The 23000-nt window shown below is 45.9% G+C and overlaps 1 protein-coding gene across 1 annotated transcript in view; it reads left to right on the forward strand.

Annotated features, from left to right (window-relative positions):
• LOC135507264 (dorsal-ventral patterning tolloid-like protein 1) overlaps positions 1 to 23000 on the forward strand; it is a 184825-nt gene that overhangs the window by 75130 nt on the left and 86695 nt on the right. The window contains exons 2-3 of the mRNA XM_064926865.1: positions 18825 to 18959; positions 20179 to 20250. Coding sequence (XP_064782937.1) covers positions 18825 to 18959; positions 20179 to 20250 — 207 coding nt within the window. The remainder of the gene's footprint in view (positions 1 to 18824; positions 18960 to 20178; positions 20251 to 23000) is intronic.

The following is a 23000-nucleotide window of genomic DNA, read 5'->3' on the forward strand; positions in this document are numbered from 1 at the left end:
CTTCGATACTGCACGGTACTGTCTTTAAAAAGCTAGTCAGAAGACTTCCAGTTTGGTGTAGCAGCAGTGAGGGCTCTTCGATACTGCACGGTACTGTCTTTCCAAGCTAGTCGGAAGACTTCCAGTTTGGTGTGGCGCCATTTCTGTTCCAATGTTCTGGAAGCTTCAGAGCTCGGATATTTTCTCTATACCAGGGAGCTAGTTTCTTAGGACAAATGTTTTTTGTTTTTAGGAGTGGGACTGCATCTAGGGTATTACGCAAGTTTAAATTGAGTTCCTCAGTTAGATGGTTAACTTATGTTTGTCCTCTGACGTCCTTGGGTAGGTGGAGGGAGTTTGGAAGGGTATCTAGGAATCTTTGGGTTGTCCGAGAATTTATAGCACGACTTTTGATGCTCCCTGGTTGGGGTCTGAGCAGATTATTTGTTGCGATTGCAAACGTAATAAAATGGTGGTCCGATAGTCCACGATTATGAGGAAAAACATTAAGATCCACAATATTTTTTCCACAGGACAATTCTAGGTCCAGAGTATGACTGTGGCAGTGAGTAGGTCCGGAGACATGTTGGACAAAACCCACGGAGTCGATGATGGCTGCGAAAGCCTTTTGGAGTGGGTCTGTGGACTTTTCCATGTGAATATTAAAGTCACCAAAGATAAGAATATTATCTGCTATGACTACAAGGTCAGATAGGAATTCAGGGAACTCAATGAGGAACGCTGTATATGGCCCAGGAGGCCTGTAAACAGTAGCTATAAAAAGTGATTGAGTCGGCTGCATAGTTTTCAAAAGACGAAAACAGTTGTTGTTTTTTATGAAAATTGAAATTTGCTCGTAAATGTTAGCAACCCCTCCGCCTTTGCGGGATGCACGGGGGATATGGTCACCAGTGTAGCCAGGAGGTGAGGCCTCATTTAACACAGTCAATTCATCAGGCTTAAGCCATGTTTCAGTCAGGCCAATCACATCAAGATTATGATCAGTGATTAGTTCATTGACTACAACTGCCTTGGAAGTGAGGGATCTAACATTAAGTAGCCCTATTTTCAGATGTGAGATATCATGATCTCTGTCAATAATGACAGGAATGGAGGAGGTCTATATTCCAGTGAGATTGCTAAGGCAAACATCGCCATGTTTAGTTTTGCCCAACCTAAATCGAGGCACAGGCATGGTCTCAATGGGGATAGCTGAGATGACGACACTGACTGTGCTAGTGGCAGACTCCACTAAGCTGACTAACAGCCTGCTGCCTGTCCTGCACCCTATTTCATTGTGGAGCTAGAGGAGTTAGAGCCCTGTCTATGTTGGTAGATAAGATGAGAGCACCCCTCCAGCTTGGATGGAGTCCGTCACTCCTCAGCAGGCCAGGCTTGGTCCTGTTTGTGGGTGAGTCCCAGAAAGAGGGCCAATTATCTACAAATTCTATCTTTTTGAGGGGCAAAAACAATTTTCAACCAGAGATTGAGTTGTGAGACTCTCTCAGACTCTCTGACTGTTTCATCCTAACATCGTTGGTGCCGACGTGGATAACAGTATCTCTATACTCTCTACTCTCGCCAGTTTTAGCTTTAGCCAGCACCATCTTCAGATTAGCCTTAACGTCGGTAGCCCTGCCCCCTGGTAAACTGTGTATGATTGCTGGATGATTCGTTTTAAGTCTAATATTGCGGGTAATGGAGTCACCAATGACTAGGGTTTTCAATTTGTCAGAGCTAATGGACATGATGGGAATGATGGGGATGATGGTAATGATGGGAATGATGGGGATGATGGGGATTATGATGGGGATTATGGAGATGATGGGGATGATGGGGATTATGGAGATGATGGGGATGATGGGGATGATGGAGATGATGGGGATGATGGGAATGATGGAGATGATGGGGATGATGGGGATGATGGGAATGATGGGGATGATGGGGATGATGATGGAGATGATGGGGATGATGGGGATGATGGGGATGATGGGAATGATGGGGATGATGGAGATGATGGAGATGATGATGGAGATGATGGGGATGATGGTTATGATGGGGATGATGGGGATGATGATGGAGATGATGGAGATGATGGGCATTATGGTAATGATGGGAATGATGGGGATGATGGGGATGATGGGGATGATGATGGGGATTATGATGGGGATGATGGGGATGATGATGGGGATGATGGGGATGATGGAGATGATGGGGATGATGGGAATGATGGGGATGATGGGGATGATGATGGGGATTATGATGGGGATGATGGGGATGATGATGGGGATGATGGGATGATGGAGATGATGGGGATGATGGGGATGATGGGGATGATGATGGAGATGATGGGGATGATGATGGAGATGATGGGGATTATGGGGATGATGATGGGGATGATGGAGATGATGGGGATTATGGGGATGGGGATTATGGGGATGATGGGGATGATGGAGATGATGGGGATTATGGGGATGATGATGGGGATGATGGGGATTATGGTTATGATGGGGATGATGGAGATGATGGGGATGATGATGGAGATGATGGGGATTATGGGGATGATGATGGGGATGATGGAGATGATGGGGATGATGGTTATGATGGGGATGATGGGGATGATGATGGAGATGATGGGGATGATGATGGAGATGATGGAGATGATGGGGATGATGGTTATGATGGGGATGATGGGGATGATGATGGAGATGATGGGGATGATGATGGAGATGATGGCGATGATGGGGATGATGGGGATGATGGGGATGATGGAGATGATGATGGAGATGATGGAGATGATGGGGATGATGGTTATGATGGGGATGATGATGGGGATGATGGAGATGATGGGGATAATGGGGATGATGATGGGGATAATGGGGATGATGGGGATGAAGGGGATGATGATGGGGATGATGGAGATGATGGAGATTATGGGCATGATGATGGAGATGATGGAGATTATGGGCATGATGATGGAGATGATGGGGATAATGGGGATGATGGGGATGATGATGGGGATGATGGAGATGATGGGGATAATGGGGATGATGGAGATGATGGGGATTATGGGGATGATGATGGAGATGATGGGGATGATGGGGATGAGGATGATGATGGTGATTATGGTAATAATGGGGATGATGATGATGAGGGTAATGATGGGGAGGATGGGAATGAGTGGGATGATAGGAATGATTGGGATGATGATGGGGATGAGGATGATGATGGTGAAGATGGTGATGATGATGGTGATGATGGTGCTTGTGGGATGATGATGGGGCTGATGGAGATGTTGGAGACGATAGAAATGATGGGGATGATGGAGATAATAGTGATTATGTTGATGATGGTGGGGATGATTGAGATGATGATGGGGATGATGGTGGGGATGGAAATGATGGAGAGGATGGTGGGGATGACGGGGATGATGAGGTTGATGGGAATGACGGTGGGGATGATGATGGGGATGACCGTGGGTATGATGGGTGTGATAGTGGGGATGATAATGGGTATGATGGTGGGGATGATGGTGGTGGTGGTGGGTATGATGGTGGGGATGATCGTGGGGATGATGGGTATGATGGTGGGGAGGATGGGGATGATAGTGATTACGGGGATGATGGGGATGATTGAGATGATGGGGATGATGTATTTGATGATGGTAATGATGGGGATGATGATGATGATGGGGATGTGGATGAGGATGATGATGATTATGGTGATTATTGTGGGGATGATGGCTATGATGGGGATGATAGTAATGATGGGGGTGATGATGGGGATGAGGATGATGATGATGAGGATTATGGTAATGATGAGGATGATGTGATGATGGGGATGATGGGTAGGGTGAGGATGTTGATGGTAATTTTGGTGCTTTTTGGATGATGGGGATGATGGTGCTTATGGTGGGGATGATGGGGATGATGAATGGTATGATGTCTGGGATGATAATGGGACTGACGGTGGGGATGATGATGGGGATGACGTTGGGGATGATGATGGGGTTGACGGTGGGTATGATGATGGGTATGATGGATGGGATGATAATGGGTATGATGGAGATGATGGGTATGATGGAGGGGATGATAATGGGTATGATGGTGGGGATGATGGAGGGGATGATAATGGGTATGATGGTGGGGATGATGGTGGTGGTGGTGGGTATGATGGTGGGGATGATCGTGGGGATGATGGGTATGATGGTGGGGATGATGGTGGGGAGGGTGGGGATGATAGTGATTACGGGGATGATGGGGATGATTGAGATGATGGGGATGATGGTGGGGATGGGAATGATGGAGAGGATGGTGGGGATGACGGGGATGATGAGGTTGATGGGAATGACGGTGGGGATGATGATGGGGATGACCGTGGGTATGATGGGTGTGATAGTGGGGATGATAATGGGTATGATGGTGGGGATGATGGTGGTGGTGGTGGGTATGATGGTGGGGATGATCGTGGGGATGATGGGTATGATGGTGGGGATGATGGTGGGGAGGATGGGGATGATAGTGATTACGGGGATGATGGGGATGATTGAGATGATGGGGATGATGTATTTGATGATGGTAATGATGGGGATGATGATAATGATGGGGATGTGGATGAGGATGATGATGATTATGGTGATTATTGTGGGGATGATGGCTATGATGGGGATGATAGTAATGATGGGGGTGATGATGGGGATGAGGATGATGATGAGGATTATGGTAATGATGAGGATGATGTGATGATGGGGATGATGGGTAGGGTGAGGATGTTGATGGTAATTTTGGTGCTTTTTGGATGATGGGGATGATGGTGCTTATGGTGGGGATGATGGGGATGATGAATGGTATGATGTCTGGGATGATAATGGGACTGACGGTGGGGATGATGATGGGGATGACGTTGGGGATGATGATGGGGTTGACGGTGGGTATGATGATGGGGGTGATGGGTATGATGGATGGGATGATAATGGGTATGATGGAGATGATGGGTATGATGGAGGGGATGATAATGGGTATGATGGTGGGGATGATGGAGATGATGGGTATGATGGAGGGGATGATAATGGGTATGATGGTGGGGATAATAATGGGTATGATGGTGGGGATAATAATGGGTATGATGGAGGGGATAATAATGGGTATGATGGTGGGGATAATAATGGGTATGATGGAGGGGATAATAATGGGTATGATGGAGGGGATGATGGAGATGATGGAGGGGATAATAATGGGTATGATGGAGGGGATGATAATGGGTATGATGGAGGGGATAATAATGGGTATGATGGAGGGGATGATAATGGGTATGATGGAGGGGATAATAATGGGTATGATGGAGGGGATGATAATGGGTATGATGGAGGGGATAATAATGGGTATGATGGAGGGGATGATGGAGATGATGGAGGGGATAATAATGGGTATGATGGAGGGGATGATAATGGGTATGATGGAGGGGATAATAATGGGGATGATGGTGGGGATAATAAAGGGTATGATGGAGGGGATGATAATGGGTATGATGGAGGGGATAATAATGGGTATGATGGAGGGGATGATAATGGGTATGATGGTGGTGATAATAATGGGTATGATGGAGGGGATAATAATGGGTATGATGGAGGGATGATAATGGGTATGATGGTGGGGATAATAATGGGTATGATGGTGGGGATAATAATGGGTATGAGGGAGGGGATAATAATGGGTATGATGGTGGGGATAATAATGGGTATGATGGAGATGATAATAGGTATGATGGAGGGGATGATAATGGGTATGATGGAGGGGATAATAATGGGTATGATGGAGGGGATAATAATGGGTATGATGGAGGGGATGATAATGGGTATGATGGAGGGGATGATAATGGGTATGATGGAGGGGATAATAATGGGTATGATGGTGGGGATAATAATGGGTATGATGGAGGGGATGATGGAGATGATGGAGGGGATAATAATGGGTATGATGGAGGGGATAATAATGGGTATGATGGAGGGGATAATAATGGGTATGATGGAGGGGATAATAATGGGTATGATGGTGGGGATAATAATGGGTATGAGGGAGGGGATAATAATGGGTATGATGGTGGGGATAATAATGGGTATGATGGTGGGGATGGTGGGTATGATGGTGGGGATGATGGGTATGATGGAGGGGATGATAATGGGTATGATGGTGGGGATAATAATGGGTATGATGGTGGGGATGGTGGGTATGATGGTGGGGATGATAATGGGTATGATGGAGGGGATGATAATGGGTATGATGGAGGGGATGATAATGGGTATGATGGAGGGGATAATAATGGGTATGATGGAGGGGATAATAATGGGTATGATGGTGGGGATGATAATGAGTATGATGGAGGGGATGATAATGGGTATGATGGAGGGATAATAATGGGTATGATGGAGGGGATAATAATGGGTATGATGGTGGGGATAATAATGGGTATGATGGAGGGGATGATAATGGGTATGATGGAGGGGATAATAATGGGTATGATGGAGGGGATGATAATGGGTATGATGGTGGGGATAATAATGGGTATGATGGAGGGGATGATAATGGGTATGATGGTGGTGATAATAATGGGTATGATGGTGGGGATGGTGGGTATGATGGATGGGATGATAATGGGTATGATGGTGGGGATAATAATGGGTATGATGGTGGGGATGGTGGGTATGATGGATGGGATGATGGAGATGGGATAATAATGGGTATGATGGAGGGGATAATAATGGGTATGATGGTGGGGATAATAATGGGTATGATGGAGGGGATAATAATGGGTATGATGGTGGGGATAATAATGGGTATGATGGAGGGGATGATAATGGGTATGATGGAGGGGATAATAATGGGTATGATGGAGGGGATGATAATGGGTATGATGGAGGGGATAATAATGGGTATGATGGAGGGGATGATAATGGGTATGATGGAGTGGATAATAATGGGTATGATGGAGGGGATAATAATGGGTATGATGGAGGGTATAATAATGGGTATGATGGAGGGGATGATAATGGGTATGATGGAGGGGATGATAATGGGTATGATGGTGGGGATAATAATGGGTATGATGGAGGGGATAATAATGGGTATGATGGTGGTGATAATAATGGGTATGATGGAGGGGATAATAATGGGTATGATGGAGTGGATAATAATGGGTATGATGGAGGGGATAATAATGGGTATGATGGTGGGGATAATAATGGGTATGATGGTGGGGATGATGGGTATGATGGAGGGGATGATAATGGGTATGATGGTGGGGATAATAATGGGTATGATGGAGGGGATGATAATGGGTATGATGGAGGGGATGATAATGGGTATGATGGTGGGGATGATAATGGGGATGATGGAGGGGATGATGATGGGTATGATGGAGGGGATAATAATGGGTATGATGGTGGGGATGGTGGGTATGATGGTGGGGATGATGGGTATGATGGAGGGGATGATAATGGGTATGATGGTGGGGATAATAATGGGTATGATGGTGGGGATGGTGGGTATGATGGTGGGGATGATAATGGGTATGATGGTGGGGATGATGGAGGGGATGATGGAGATGATGGAGGGGATAATAATGGGTATGATGGTGGGGATAATAATGGGTATGATGCTGGGGATGGTGGGTATGATGGTGGGGATGATGGGTATGATGGAGGGGATGATAATGGGTATGATGGTGGGGATAATAATGGGTATGATGGTGGGGATGGTGGGTATGATGGTGGGGATGATAATGGGTATGATGGAGGGGATGATAATGGGTATGATGGAGGGGATAATAATGGGTATGATGGAGGGGATGATAATGGGTATGATGGTGGGGATGATAATGGGTATGATGGTGGGGATAATAATGGGTATGATGGAGGGGATGATAATGGGTATGATGGAGGGGATAATAATGGGTATGATGGTGGGGATAATAATGGGTATGATGGAGGGGATGATAATGGGTATGATGGAGGGGATAATAATGGGTATGATGGAGGGGATGATAATGGGTATGATGGAGGGGATAATAATGGGTATGATGGAAGGGATGATAATGGGTATGATGGAGGGGATAATAATGGGTATGATGGAGGGGATAATAATGGGTATGATGGAGGGGATAATAATGGGTATGATGGAAGGGATGATAATGGGTATGATGGAGGGGATGATGGAGATGATGGAGGGGATAATAATGGGTATGATGGAGGGGATAATAATGGGTATGATGGAGGTGATAATAATGGGTATGATGGAGGGGATGATAATGGGTATGATGGAGGTGATAATAATGGGTATGATGGTGGGGATGGTGGGTATGATGGATGGGATGATAATGGGTATGATGGTGGGGATAATAATGGGTATGATGGTGGGGATGGTGGGTATGATGGATGGGATGATAATGGGTATGATGGTGGGGATAATAATGGGTATGATGGTGGGGATGATGGAGATGATGGAGGGGATAATAATGGGTATGATGGTGGGGATAATAATGGGTATGATGGAGGGGATGATAATGGGTATTATGGTGGTGATAATAATGGGTATGATGGAGGGGATAATAATGGGTATGATGGAGGGGATAATAATGGGTATGATGGAGGGGATAATAATGGGTATGATGGAGGGGATAATAATGGGTATGATGGAGGGGATGATGGAGATGATGGAGGGGATAATAATGGGTATGATGGTGGGGATAATAATGGGTATGATGGAGGGGATGATGGAGATGATGGAGGGGATAATAATGGGTATGATGGTGGGGATAATAATGGGTATGATGGAGGGATGATGGAGATGATGGAGGGGATAATAATGGGTATGATGGTGGGGATAATAATGGGTATGATGGAGGGGATGATGGAGATGATGGAGGGGATAATAATGGGTATGATGGAGGGGATGATGGAGATGATGGAGGGGATAATAATGGGTATGATGGAGGGGATAATAATGGGTATGATGGAGGGGATGATGGAGATGATGGAGGGGATAATAATGGGTATGATGGAGGGGATGATGGAGATGATGGAGGGGATAATAATGGGTATGATGGAGGGGATAATAATGGGTATGATGGAGGGGATAATAATGGGTATGATGGAGGGGATAATAATGGGTATGATGGAGGGGATAATAATGGGTATGATGGTGGGGATAATAATGGGTATGATGGAGGGGATAATAATGGGTATGATGGAGGGGATGATGGAGATGATGGAGGGGATAATAATGGGTATGATGGAGGGGATAATAATGGGTATGATGGAGGGGATGATGGAGATGATGGAGGGGATAATAATGGGTATGATGGAGGGGATAATAATGGGTATGATGGTGGGGATAATAATGGGTATGATGGAGGGGATAATAATGGGTATGATGGTGGGGATGATAATGGGTATGATGGAGGGGATGATGGAGATGATGGAGGGGATAATAATGGGTATGATGGAGGGGATAATAATGGGTATGATGGAGGGGATAATAATGGGTATGATGGAGGGGATAATAATGGGTATGATGGAGGGGATAATAATGGGTATGATGGTGGGGATAATAATGGGTATGATGGAGGGGATAATAATGGGTATGATGGAGGGGATGATAATGGGTATGATGGTGGGGATGATGGAGATGATGGAGGGGATAATAATGGGTATGATGGAGGGGATAATAATGGGTATGATGGTGGGGATAATAATGGGTATGATGGAGGGGATAATAATGGGTATGATGGTGGGGATGATAATGGGTATGATGGTGGGGATAATAATGGGTATGATGGAGGGGATGATAATGGGTATGATGGAGGGGATAATAATGGGTATGATGGTGGGGATAATAATGGGTATGATGGAGGGGATAATAATGGGTATGATGGAGGGGATAATAATGGGTATGATGGTGGGGATAATAATGGGTATGATGGAGGGGATAATAATGGGTATGATGGAGGGGATGATGGAGATGATGGAGGGGATAATAATGGGTATGATGGAGGGGATAATAATGGGTATGATGGAGGGGATAATAATGGGTATGATGGAGGGGATAATAATGGGTATGATGGTGGGGATAATAATGGGTATGAGGGAGGGGATAATAATGGGTATGATGGTGGGGATAATAATGGGTATGATGGTGGGGATGGTGGGTATGATGGTGGGGATGATGGGTATGATGGAGGGGATGATAATGGGTATGATGGTGGGGATAATAATGGGTATGATGGTGGGGATGGTGGGTATGATGGTGGGGATGATAATGGGTATGATGGAGGGGATGATAATGGGTATGATGGAGGGGATGATAATGGGTATGATGGAGGGGATAATAATGGGTATGATGGAGGGGATAATAATGGGTATGATGGTGGGGATGATAATGAGTATGATGGAGGGGATGATAATGGGTATGATGGAGGGATAATAATGGGTATGATGGAGGGGATAATAATGGGTATGATGGTGGGGATAATAATGGGTATGATGGAGGGGATGATAATGGGTATGATGGAGGGGATAATAATGGGTATGATGGAGGGGATGATAATGGGTATGATGGTGGGGATAATAATGGGTATGATGGAGGGGATGATAATGGGTATGATGGTGGTGATAATAATGGGTATGATGGTGGGGATGGTGGGTATGATGGATGGGATGATAATGGGTATGATGGTGGGGATAATAATGGGTATGATGGTGGGGATGGTGGGTATGATGGATGGGATGATGGAGGGGATAATAATGGGTATGATGGAGGGGATAATAATGGGTATGATGGTGGGGATAATAATGGGTATGATGGAGGGGATAATAATGGGTATGATGGTGGGGATAATAATGGGTATGATGGAGGGGATGATAATGGGTATGATGGAGGGGATAATAATGGGTATGATGGAGGGGATGATAATGGGTATGATGGAGGGGATAATAATGGGTATGATGAAGGGGATGATAATGGGTATGATGGAGGGGATAATAATGGGTATGATGGAGGGGATGATGGAGATGATGGAGGGGATAATAATGGGTATGATGGAGGGGATGATAATGGGTATGATGGAGGGGATAATAATGGGGATGATGGTGGGGATAATAAAGGGTATGATGGAGGGGATGATAATGGGTATGATGGAGGGGATAATAATGGGTATGATGGAGGGGATGATAATGGGTATGATGGTGGTGATAATAATGGGTATGATGGAGGGGATAATAATGGGTATGATGGAGGGGATGATAATGGGTATGATGGTGGGGATAATAATGGGTATGATGGTGGGGATAATAATGGGTATGAGGGAGGGGATAATAATGGGTATGATGGTGGGGATAATAATGGGTATGATGGAGGGGATGATAATAGGTATGATGGAGGGGATGATAATGGGTATGATGGAGGGGATAATAATGGGTATGATGGAGGGGATAATAATGGGTATGATGGAGGGGATGATAATGGGTATGATGGAGGGGATGATAATGGGTATGATGGAGGGGATAATAATGGGTATGATGGTGGGGATAATAATGGGTATGATGGAGGGGATGATGGAGATGATGGAGGGGATAATAATGGGTATGATGGAGGGGATAATAATGGGTATGATGGAGGGGATAATAATGGGTATGATGGAGGGGATAATAATGGGTATGATGGTGGGGATAATAATGGGTATGAGGGAGGGGATAATAATGGGTATGATGGTGGGGATAATAATGGGTATGATGGTGGGGATGGTGGGTATGATGGTGGGGATGATGGGTATGATGGAGGGATGATAATGGGTATGATGGTGGGGATAATAATGGGTATGATGGTGGGGATGGTGGGTATGATGGTGGGGATGATAATGGGTATGATGGAGGGGATGATAATGGGTATGATGGAGGGGATGATAATGGGTATGATGGAGGGGATAATAATGGGTATGATGGAGGGATAATAATGGGTATGATGGTGGGGATGATAATGAGTATGATGGAGGGGATGATAATGGGTATGATGGAGGGATAATAATGGGTATGATGGAGGGGATAATAATGGGTATGATGGTGGGGATAATAATGGGTATGATGGAGGGGATGATAATGGGTATGATGGAGGGGATAATAATGGGTATGATGGAGGGGATGATAATGGGTATGATGGTGGGGATAATAATGGGTATGATGGAGGGGATGATAATGGGTATGATGGTGGTGATAATAATGGGTATGATGGTGGGGATGGTGGGTATGATGGATGGGATGATAATGGGTATGATGGTGGGGATAATAATGGGTATGATGGTGGGGATGGTGGGTATGATGGATGGGATGATGGAGGTGATAATAATGGGTATGATGGAGGGGATAATAATGGGTATGATGGTGGGGATAATAATGGGTATGATGGAGGGGATAATAATGGGTATGATGGTGGGGATAATAATGGGTATGATGGAGGGGATGATAATGGGTATGATGGAGGGGATAATAATGGGTATGATGGAGGGGATGATAATGGGTATGATGGAGAGGATAATAATGGGTATGATGGAGGGGATGATAATGGGTATGATGGAGTGGATAATAATGGGTATGATGGAGGGGATAATAATGGGTATGATGGAGGGTATAATAATGGGTATGATGGAGGGGATGATAATGGGTATGATGGAGGGGATGATAATGGGTATGATGGTGGGGATAATAATGGGTATGATGGAGGGGATAATAATGGGTATGATGGTGGTGATAATAATGGGTATGATGGAGGCGATAATAATGGGTATGATGGAGTGGATAATAATGGGTATGATGGAGGGGATAATAATGGGTATGATGGTGGGGATAATAATGGGTATGATGGTGGGGATGATGGGTATGATGGAGGGGATGATAATGGGTATGATGGTGGGGATAATAATGGGTATGATGGAGGGGATGATAATGGGTATGATGGAGGGGATGATAATGGGTATGATGGTGGGGATGATAATGGGGATGATGGAGGGGATGATGATGGGTATGATGGAGGGGATAATAATGGGTATGATGGTGGGGATGGTGGGTATGATGGTGGGGATGATGGGTATGATGGAGGGGATGATAATGGGTATGATGGTGGGGATAATAATGGGTATGATGGTGGGGATGGTGGGTATGATGGTGGGGATGATAATGGGTATGATGGTGGGGATGATGGAGGGGATGATGGAGATGATGGAGGGGATAATAATGGGTATGATGGTGGGGATAATAATGGGTATGATGCTGGGGATGGTGGGTATGATGGTGGGGATGATGGGTATGATGGAGGGGATGATAATGGGTATGATGGTGGGGATAATAATGGGTATGATGGTGGGGATGGTGGGTATGATGGTGGGGATGATAATGGGTATGATGGAGGGGATGATAATGGGTATGATGGAGGGGATAATAATGGGTATGATGGAGGGGATGATAATGGGTATGATGGTGGGGATGATAATGGGTATGATGGTGGGGATAATAATGGGTATGATGGAGGGGATGATAATGGGTATGATGGAGGGGATAATAATGGGTATGATGGTGGGGATAATAATGGGTATGATGGAGGGGATGATAATGGGTATGATGGAGGGGATAATAATGGGTATGATGGAGGGGATGATAATGGGTATGATGGAGGGGATAATAATGGGTATGATGGAAGGGATGATAATGGGTATGATGGAGGGGATAATAATGGGTATGATGGAGGGGATAATAATGGGTATGATGGAGGGGATAATAATGGGTATGATGGAAGGGATGATAATGGGTATGATGGAGGGGATGATGGAGATGATGGAGGGGATAATAATGGGTATGATGGAGGGGATAATAATGGGTATGATGGAGGTGATAATAATGGGTATGATGGAGGGGATGATAATGGGTATGATGGAGGTGATAATAATGGGTATGATGGTGGGGATGGTGGGTATGATGGATGGGATGATAATGGGTATGATGGTGGGGATAATAATGGGTATGATGGTGGGGATGGTGGGTATGATGGATGGGATGATAATGGGTATGATGGTGGGGATAATAATGGGTATGATGGTGGGGATGATGGAGATAATGGAGGGGATGATAATGGGTATGATGGAGGGGATGATAATGGGTATGATGGTGGGGATGATGGAGATAATGGAGGGGATAATAATGGGTATGATGGAGGGGATAATAATGGGTATGATGGAGGGGATAATAATGGGTATGATGGAGGGGATGATAATGGGTATTATGGTGGTGATAATAATGGGTATGATGGAGGGGATAATAATGGGTATGATGGAGGGGATAATAATGGGTATGATGGAGGGGATAATAATGGGTATGATGGAGGGGATAATAATGGGTATGATGGAGGGGATGATGGAGATGATGGAGGGGATAATAATGGGTATGATGGTGGGGATAATAATGGGTATGATGGAGGGATGATGGAGATGATGGAGGGATAATAATGGGTATGATGGTGGGGATAATAATGGGTATGATGGAGGGGATGATGGAGATGATGGAGGGGATAATAATGGGTATGATGGTGGGGATAATAATGGGTATGATGGAGGGGATGATGGAGATGATGGAGGGGATAATAATGGGTATGATGGAGGGGATGATGGAGATGATGGAGGGGATAATAATGGGTATGATGGAGGGGATAATAATGGGTATGATGGAGGGGATGATGGAGATGATGGAGGGGATAATAATGGGTATGATGGAGGGGATGATGGAGATGATGGAGGGGATAATAATGGGTATGATGGAGGGGATAATAATGGGTATGATGGAGGGGATAATAATGGGTATGATGGAGGGGATAATAATGGGTATGATGGAGGGGATAATAATGGGTATGATGGTGGGGATAATAATGGGTATGATGGAGGGGATAATAATGGGTATGATGGAGGGGATGATGGAGATGATGGAGGGGATAATAATGGGTATGATGGAGGGGATAATAATGGGTATGATGGAGGGGATGATGGAGATGATGGAGGGGATAATAATGGGTATGATGGAGGGGATAATAATGGGTATGATGGTGGGGATAATAATGGGTATGATGGAGGGGATAATAATGGGTATGATGGTGGGGATGATAATGGGTATGATGGAGGGGATGATGGAGATGATGGAGGGGATAATAATGGGTATGATGGAGGGGATAATAATGGGTATGATGGAGGGGATAATAATGGGTATGATGGAGGGGATAATAATGGGTATGATGGAGGGGATAATAATGGGTATGATGGTGGGGATAATAATGGGTATGATGGAGGGGATAATAATGGGTATGATGGTGGGGATGATAATGGGTATGATGGAGGGGATGATGGAGATGATGGAGGGGATAATAATGGGTATGATGGAGGGGATAATAATGGGTATGATGGTGGGGATAATAATGGGTATGATGGAGGGGATAATAATGGGTATGATGGTGGGGATGATAATGGGTATGATGGTGGGGATAATAATGGGTATGATGGAGGGGATGATAATGGGTATGATGGAGGGGATAATAATGGGTATGATGGTGGGGATAATAATGGGTATGATGGAGGGGATAATAATGGGTATGATGGAGGGATAATAATGGGTATGATGGTGGGGATAATAATGGGTATGATGGAGGGGATAATAATGGGTATGATGGAGGGGATGATGGAGATGATGGAGGGGATAATAATGGGTATGATGGAGGGATAATAATGGGTATGATGGAGGGGATGATGGAGATGATGGAGGGGATAATAATGGGTATGATGGAGGGGATAATAATGGGTATGATGGAGGGGATAATAATGGGTATGATGGAGGGGATAATAATGGGTATGATGGTGGGGATGATAATGGGTATGATGGAGGGGATAATAATGGGTATGATGGAGGGGATTATAATGGGTATGATGGTGGGTATAATAATGGGTATGATGGTGGGGATGATGGAGATGATGGAGGGGATAATAATGGGTATGATGGTGGGGATGATAATGGGTATGATGGTGGGGATGATAATGGGTATGATGGTGGGGATAATAATGGGTATGTTGGAGGGGATAATAATGGGTATGATGGAGGGGATAATAATGGGTATGATGGTGGGGATAATAATGGGTATGATGGTGGGGATGATGGAGATGATGGAGGGGATAATAATGGGTATGATGGAGATGATGGAGGGGATAATAATGGGTATGATGGTGGGGATAATAATGGGTATGATGGTGGGGATGATGGAGATGATGGAGGGGATAATAATGGGTATGATGGGGCGGATGATGGAGATGATGGAGGGGATAATAATGGGTATGATGGAGGGGATAATAATGGGTACGATGGTGGGGATAATAATGGGTATGATGGTGGGGATGATGGAGATGATGGAGGGGATAATAATGGGTATGATGGAGGGGATGATGGAGATGATGGAGGGGATAATAATGGGTATGATGGAGGGGATAATAATGGGTATGATGGAGGGGATTATAATGGGTATGATGGAGGGGATAATAATGGGTATGATGGAGGGGATAATAATGGGTATGATGGAGGGGATAATAATGGGTATGATGGAGGGGATGATAATGGGTATGATGGAGGGGATAATAATGGGTATGATGTGGGGATAATAATGGGTATGATGGTGGGGATGATAATGGGTATGATGGAGGGGATAATAATGGGTATGATGGTGGGGATAATAATGGGTATGATGGAGGGGATGATAATGGGTATGATGGAGGGGATAATAATGGGTATGATGGAGGGGATGATAATGGGTATGATGGAGGGGATAATAATGGGTATGATGGTGGGGATGATGGAGATAATGGAGGGGATGATAATGGGTATGATGGAGGGGATGATAATGGGTATGATGGTGGGGATAATAATGGGTATGATGGTGGGGATAATAATGGGTATGATGGTGGGGATAATAATGGGTATGATGGTGGGGATAATAATGGGTATGATGGTGGGGATGATGGAGATAATGGAGGGGATGATAATGGGTATGATGGAGGGGATGATAATGGATATGATGGTGGGGATAATAATGGGTATGATGGAGGAGATGATAATGGGTATGATGGTGGGGATAATAATGGGTATGATGGAGGGGATGATAATGGGTATGATGGAGGGGATAATAATGGGTATGATGGTGGGGATAATAATGGGTATGATGGATGGGATGATAATGGGTATGATGGTGGGGATAATAATGGGTATGATGGTGGGGATAATAATGGGTATGATGGTGTAGATGATAATGGGTATGATGGAGGGGATAATAATGGGTATGATGGAGGGGATAATAATGGGTATGATGGATGGGATGATAATGGGTATGATGGTGTAGATGATAATGGGTATGATGGTGGGGCTGATGGAGGGGATAATAATGGGTATGATGGTGGGGATAATAATGGGTATGATGGTGGGGATAATAATGGGTATGATGGAGGGGATAATAATGGGTATGATGGTGGTATTAGTAATGGGTATGATGGAGGGGATAATGATGGTGATGATGGAGGGGATAATAATGGGTATGATGGAGGGGATGATAATGGGTATGATGGAGGGGATAATAATGGATATGATGGAGGGGATAATAATGGGTATGATGGAGGGGATGATAATGGGTATGATGGAGGGGATGATAATGGGTATGATGGAGGGGATAATGATGGTGATGATGGAGGGGATAATAATGGGTATGATGGAGGGGATGATAATGGGTATGATGGAGGGGATAATAATGGGTATGATGGAGGGGATAATAATGGGTATGATGGAGGGGATGATAATGGGTATGATGGAGGGGTGATAATGGGTATGATGGAGGGGATAATAATGGGTATGATGGTGGGGATGGTAATGGGTATGATGGAGGGGATAATAATGGGTATGATGGAGGGGGTGATGGAGATAATGGAGGGGATAATAATGGGTATGATGGAGGGGATGATAATGGGTATGATGGAGGGGATAATAATGGGTATGATGGAGGGGATGATGGAGATAATGGAGGGGATAATAATGGGTATGATGGAGGGGATGATAATGGGTATGATGGAGGGGATGATAATGGGTATGATGGAGGGGATAATAATGGGTATGATGGAGGGGATAATAATGGGTATGATGGTGGGGATGGTGGGTATGATGGTGGGGATGAGGGGGATGATGAGGTTGATGGAGATGATGTGGATGATGAATGGGTATGATGGTGGGGATGATAATGGGGATAATAATGGGTATGATGGTGGGGATTATAATGGTAATTATGGGGGATGGGGATGATGGTGAAGATGGGGATGATGGGGATGATGGTCATTATGGAGATGATGGTATGATGGGATGAGGGTATGATGGTAATGATGCGATGATGTTGAAATGATGGTATGAGGGTATGATGGGATGATGTTGGTAATGATGGTATGAGGGTATGATGGGATGATGTTAGTAATGATGGTATGAGGGTATGATGGGATGATGTTAGTAATGATGGTATGAGGGTATGATGGGATGATGTTGGTAATGATGGTATGAGGGTATGATGGGATGATGGTCATTATGGAGATGATGTTGGGTATGTTGGTAATGATATGATGATGATGGTAATGATATGATGATGGGGATGATGGTGATGATGGGATGTTGGGGATGATGATGTAATGATGGAGGTGATGATGGGTATGATGATGATGGTGATGGTGATGATGAAGATTTTTCTTTTCAGTTGCGTTTTGGGGAGACATTGCGTTGGACGAGGAGGATCTGCGGATGTTTCAGATCGACAGGACAATAGACGTGACGCAACACACACACACTCACACACACACTCACACACACTCCAGACAAGGACAAACGACTGGTGAGTCTTTATGTCTGTCTGTCTGTCTGTCTGTCTGTCTGTCTGTCTGTCTGTCTGTCTGTCTGTCTGTCTGTCTGTCTGTCTGTCGCCTTTTCTGTCTGTCTGTCTGTCTGTCTGTCTGTCTGTCTGAGGGAGGGATGAGAGGGAATCAACCAAATGCCTGCCTGTCAATCAACACCATGCCCCTCCCGCTCACACAGTCACATAATACAAACACACACACACACACACACACACACACACACACACACACACACACACACACACACACACACACACACACACACACACACACACACACACACACATCCAGTCAGTGGTTTCCAGCGCCAAATAGTAAATTGGCCTCTAAATCTTTTGTTGGCCTCATTAAACACTTTATTTAATTTACCTCCCAGATTGGGAACATTTGTTGTGGTATTATCTGAATTCAGTGTATTGTTAATTGTTCAGGATAGAGTAGTAGGTCTGTAGTATCTGGGGTTTAAAGTACTTTAGTCGATTTTTGGTTGTATCTGTATCTTTAAAAATGTATATTTTTGACAACTTTTACTTTTACTTCACTACTTTCCTAAAGATTAGATTAGCCGGCGAGAGAGAGACAGAGAGAGACAGAGACAGAGACAGAGACAGAGACAGAGAGAGACAGAGAGAGAGACAGAGAGAGAGACAGAGAGAGAGACAGAGAGAGACAGAGACAGAGAGAGAGACAGAGAGAGAGAGAGAGAGAGACAGAGAGAGAGACAGAGAGAGAGACAGAGAGAGAGACAGAGAGAGAGACAGAGAGAGAGACAGAGAGAGACAGAGAGAGAGAGAGAGAGAGACAGAGAGAGAGACAGAGAGAGAGACAGAGACAGAGAGAGAGACAGAGACAGAGAGAGAGACAGAGACAGAGAGAGAGACAGAGAGAGAGAGAGAGACAGAGAGAGACAGAGAGAGACAGAGAGAGACAGAGAGAGACAGAGACAGAGACAGAGACAGAGAGACAGAGAGACAGAGACAGAGACAGAGACAGAGACAGAGACAGAGACAGAGACAGAGACAGAGAGAGAGACAGAGGCTATATAACCAACCGAATCTCTGATTCAGAGAGAGAGCTATGAAATAAATCGAGAATATTTAATCTAATAATCTAATATAATCGTGTGTGTGTGTGTGTGTGTGTGTGTGTGTGTGTGTGTGTGTGTGTGTGTGTCTATCTATGGGGAGGGTGATGTAGAGGAACATGTCATCTCAAAGAAGAAAGGATTGTTCCTCCTCCTCCTGGACAAAATACGGAGGTTTGGCTTCGGTACGACACCTGGTTACCAAGGCAACACACCACACACCTGGTTACCAAGGCAACACACTACACACCTGGTTACCAAGGCAACACACTACACACCTGGTTACCAGGACAACACACTACACACCTGGTTACCAAGGCAACGCACTACACACCTGGTTACCAAGGCAACGACTACTGTCGCTTCATAGTAAAATAGTAAAACATTCGGAAAGTATTCAGACCCCTTGACCTGTTTTCCACATTTTATTACGTTATTCTAAAATGGATTATGTTTTTTCCCTCATCAATCTACACACAATACCCCATAAAGACAAAGCAAAAACAGGTTTTGGGAAAGTTTAGTTTATTTTTGGCAAATTTAGTAAAATAATAAAAAACACTAATAACTTTTTTACATAAGTATTCAGACCCTATGAGACTCGAAATTGTTCCCAGTTGTGATCATTTATTTATTTAACTAGGCGAGTCAGTTAATAACAAATTATTATTTTCAGTGACAGCCTAGTGGGTTAACTGCCTGTTCAGGGGCAGAACGACAGAACAACCTTGTCAGCTCGGGGATTGGAACTTGCAACTTTCAGCTACTAGTCCAACGCACTAACCACTAGGCTACCCTGCCACCCCTCTCTAACCACTAGGCTACCCTGCCACCCCTCTCTAACCACTAGGCTACCCTGCCGCCCCTCTCTAACCACTAGGCTACCCTGCCACCCCTCTCTAACCACTAGGCTACCCTGCCGCCCTTCTCTAACCACTAGGCTACCCTGCCACCCCTCTCTAACCACTAGGCTACCCTGCCGCCCCTCTCTAACCACTAGGCTACCCTGCCACCCCTCTCTAACCACTAGGCTACCCTGCCGCCCTTCTCTAACCACTAGGCTACCCTGCCACCCCTCTCTAACCACTAGGCTACCCTGCCACCCCTCTCTAACCACTAGGCTACCCTGCCACCCCTCTCTAACCACTAGGCTACCCTGCCGCCCCTCTCTAACCACTAGGCTACCCTGCCACCCCTCTCTAACCACTAGGCTACCCTGCCACCCCTCTCTAACCACTAGGCTACCCTGCCACCCCTCTCTAACCACTAGGCTACCCTGCCACCCCTCTCTAACCACTAGGCTACCCTGCCACCCCTCTCTAACCACTAGGCTACCCTGCCACCCCTCTCTAACCACTAGGCTACCCTGCCACCCCTCTCTAACCACTAGGCTACCCTGCCACCCCTCTCTAACCACTAGGCTACCCTGCCACCCCTCTCTAACCACTAGGCTACCCTGCCACCCCTCTCTAACCACTAGGCTACCCTGCCACCCCTCTCTAACCACTAGGCTACCACTAGGCTACCCTGCCACCCCTCTCTAACCACTAGGCTACCCTGCCACCCCTCTCTAACCACTAGGCTACCCTGCCACCCCTCTCTAACCACTAGGCTACCCTGCCACCCCTCTCTAACCACTAGGCTACCCTGCCGCCCCTCTCTAACCACTAGGCTACCCTGCCGCCCCTCTCTAACCACTAGGCTACCCTGCCACCCCTCTCTAACCACTAGGCTACCCTGCCACCCCTCTCTAACCACTAGGCTACCCTGCCGCCCCTCTCTAACCACTAGGCTACCCTGCCGCCCCTCTCTAACCACTAGGCTACCCTGCCGCCCCTCTCTAACCACTAGGCTACCCTGCCGCCCCTCTCTAACCACTAGGCTACCCTGCCACCCCTCTCTAACCACTAGGCTACCCTGCCACCCCTCTCTAACCACTAGGCTACCTTGCCACCCCAAATATGTGACTCCAAACCATGGCCGGTTGTGATTCGAACCTGGGTGTCTGTAGTGATGCCTCTAGCACTGAGATGCAGTGCCTTAGACCTCTGAACCAGGGTCTGTAGTGACGCCTCTAGCACTGAGATGCAGTGCCTTAGACCGCTGAACCAGGGTCTGTAGTGACGCCTCTAGCACTGAGATGCAGTGTCTTAGACCGCTGAACCAGGGTCTGTAGTGACGCCACTAGCACTGAGACGCAGTGCCTTAGACCGCTGAACCAGGGTCTGTAGTGACGCCTCTAACACTGAGATGCAGTGCCTTAGACCTCTGAACCAGGGTCTGTAGTGATGCCTCTAGCACTGAGATGCAGTGCCTTAGACCGCTGAACCAGGGTCTGTAGTGATGCCTCTAGCACTGAGATGCAGTGCCTTAGACCACTGAACCAGGGTCTGTAGTGACGCCTCTAGCACTGAGATGCAGTGCCTTAGACCGCTGAACCAGGGTCTGTAGTGACTCCTCTAGCACTGAGATGCAGTGCCTTAGACCACTGAACCAGGGTCTGTAGTGACGCCTCTAGCACTGAGATGCAGTGCCTTAGACCGCTGAACCAGGGTCTGTAGTGACTCCTCTAGCACTGAGATGCAGTGCCTTAGACCACTGAACCAGGGTCTGTAGTGACGCCTCTAGCACTGAGATGCAGTGCCTTAGACCGCTGAACCAGGGTCTGTAGTGATACCTCTAGCACTGAGATGCAGTGCCTTAGACCACTGCACCAGGGTGTCTGTAGTGATGCCTCTAGCACTGAGATGCAGTGCCTTAGACCGCTGAACCAGGGTCTGTAGTGACACCTCTAGCACTGAGACGCAGTGCCTTAGACCACTGCACCAGGGTCTGTAGTGATGCACTGAGATGCAGTGCCTTAGACCTCTGAACCAGGGTCTGTAGTGATACCTCTAGCACTGAGATGCAGTGCCTTAGACCACTGCACCAGGGT

Source organism: Oncorhynchus masou, chromosome 20 (genome assembly GCF_036934945.1).
Source record: "Oncorhynchus masou masou isolate Uvic2021 chromosome 20, UVic_Omas_1.1, whole genome shotgun sequence".
Classification (NCBI taxonomy): domain Eukaryota; kingdom Metazoa; phylum Chordata; class Actinopteri; order Salmoniformes; family Salmonidae; genus Oncorhynchus; species Oncorhynchus masou.